Source organism: Fonticula alba, assembly GCF_000388065.1.
Source record: "Fonticula alba strain ATCC 38817 unplaced genomic scaffold supercont2.2, whole genome shotgun sequence".
Lineage (NCBI taxonomy): Eukaryota > Rotosphaerida > Fonticulaceae > Fonticula > Fonticula alba.
Genome location: NW_009242972.1, coordinates 431,315 through 433,595, shown reverse-complemented (window position 1 = coordinate 433,595; position 2,281 = coordinate 431,315). Strand labels below are relative to the sequence as shown.

The following is a 2,281-nucleotide window of genomic DNA, read 5'->3' as shown; positions in this document are numbered from 1 at the left end:
GGGCCGGGGCCGGGGCCGGGGCCGGGCACACAACATGCCGGCGCGCGCGCGCGCGCGCACGCCATGTATCGATGAAAGCAAATATATAAATCAGTGGGATTATTATTACCGGCTTTGGGAAGATATATTCCATTTTCTGGGTCCAGGTCTGAGCGACGATCCTGTGCTGAGGGCCCGGCCCCCCGCCTGGTCCGGGCTGGGGGTGCGAAGGTGTACACTCTCGCTCGGCGCCGGAAGGACGGACGGACGGCGGGGGGGGGGGGGGGTGCCGGCCGTTTTGGATGATTGTCCTCCAGGGTTAGCCTGGCAAACAGGCACACCCGGCCAAGCGCTCGCGGCAATCTTGCTGAATGCGCGGCAGAGCGAGATGCGCACCCGGCACACGCGCGCGCGTACGGACACCCCCCCCGCCGCGAGTGTGTGCGTACCCGCTCGCTCTGATCCTCCTCAGGAAGAGGGAGAGACACTTAGCCGTGTGCGCTGGCACTCCCCCCCCCTCGGGCCCCCCCCGGGCCGGAGCAAGGGCGTGGCATGGGGCACCTGGCCCGCTGAATCGGTGGGGACCCCTCCCCCCTTCCCTACAAGCTGGGCGTTGATGCGCGCGCCCGTCGGGCCCTCGGCTGATCTGTTGCTCGGAATGACCCCTTCGCGACGTGGCCTTTCTGTCTGGCCGTGGGGCCGATGTGGCCGGAGCACGCAAATACAAAGGCTGGCGCGGGTTTTCCCTTCCTCCCCGGCGCCGATGCGCCCCAGGCAAGCGCCACTCCGGGCCCCGCGGCGAGAGGCCATAACGGGACAAAGCTCCTGAGATTCCGAGACCGCGCACTCAGGGGGCAGGGTGTGGGGGACCGGAGCCCGGCGACAGCTCGCCCGCTCCAGGGGAGCGCCCCGGCTTCCCAGCCCCCCCCCCCGGGGGGGGGCGGGGGGCGGGACACAGAGGGGACGGGGGCATACGGGCCACGGCGGCCAGGGTACTATTCCGCGGGCAGCCCCCTTGCGGCAAATAAAGAGTCAGCCTCTCCCCTCGCTCTCTTCCTCGCTCTCTCTCTCTCTCTCTCCCCCTCTCTCTCCCGGGGGGGGGGGGGGGGGTCCCCTCGTCCGATCTCCCCCCCTCCACGTCGCCCCTCCGGCCGAGTTGCCTGCAACAGTGCGCATTCCCGACGCCCGGGGACGAGGGTAGGGGTGCTGCCTGAGCCGACCCCGGCCCAGAGGGGGATGGACGTGTGGTCTGGCCAAAATGAATGGCTCCTCATCCTCCGGTCCTCGCCCGGAGCGTGGTGTCCCCCCGCCCCCCCCCCCCCTGTCTTCCGGAGGATGGGCGCGCAAGGGAGCCGCCCTCCCGCCGGACCGGCCCTGTCCTCCAGCCCTGCCAATGAGGCGGCTGGCAGCCACGGTGGACATGGTGGTCGTTTGTGCGTCTCTCTCTCTCTCTCTCTCTCTGCCTCCGCGCGCCGGCGCCCCCCGGGTGCTACGCGCCCCCTTTTCCGCCCGATGTGGCGCGCAAGCCGCCCGCCCGCCCCCTTTCCGCGCTGCCCAGCGACAATCCGAGCCCAGGGCCGAGCAGGGGATGGGGCTCCCGGGGCCGCTCCAGACGCCGGCGGCCAGGCGGCCCCCGCGCCCCGGGGCGCGGGGGGCTCTCGACTCTCCCCGACCGGGCCATCTTGGCGCCCGGCGCCGGTGTCAGGGCAAGGGTGTGGGGCAGGCATGTGTCCGCACCCTCCGGTCAGTGTGCGTAGGGCGGCCTCTCTGCCGCTCCCGCGCACGGGCCGTCCTCAGGCCCAGCCATGTCACTCAAAAGCCCGGCCGCGGCCGGCCCTGGGCCCCCTGGCGCCCGACGCGCGCCCGCCGTGAGCCGCTCCCCAGAGGGGCGCCCCGGGCGGCTCCCGGCCCCCCCCCCCCCCCGTTGGGTCAGAAGCGCACGCACACCCCTTGTTCTCCCGAACGCTGGCTGGCACGGAGGAATTCCGTGGCTCCGTGTCTCTGTGGGTCCGAGCCCCCCTTGCCCCGGCCCGCCTCCCGCTCCCTGCCTTGCCCCACCCCGGTGCCCTGTCTCGTTCCCCTCCCTCCCTTCCTTGCGCAGTCATACCCCCCCGCCCACACTCGGAGGCTTGTGCTCGGCATTCGCTGCTGCACCAAGGGCCGCCACTTTTTTGTCGAAGCGCCCTCCGGGCCCCCTGCGCACACGCAGGATTCCGCCACCCAGCTCCCCAAGTAGAGAATTCCTCTTCTTCCCGTCCTCGTGCCCCCCCTCCTCTCGCGCGCACCCCGCCCCCCTCCCCCC

At 71.9% G+C, this 2,281-nt stretch overlaps 1 protein-coding gene across 1 annotated transcript in view; it reads left to right on the top strand.

The window, feature by feature from the left end:
- Window positions 1-1,314: 1,314 nt before the first annotated feature.
- Window positions 1,315-2,281, top strand: part of H696_01122 (hypothetical protein) — a gene marked incomplete at both ends in the record, with an annotated part of 2,386 nt that continues 1,419 nt past the window's right edge. Inside the window, one exon of the mRNA XM_009495002.1 lies at window positions 1,315-1,412. Coding sequence (XP_009493277.1) covers window positions 1,315-1,412 — 98 coding nt within the window. The remainder of the gene's footprint in view (window positions 1,413-2,281) is intronic.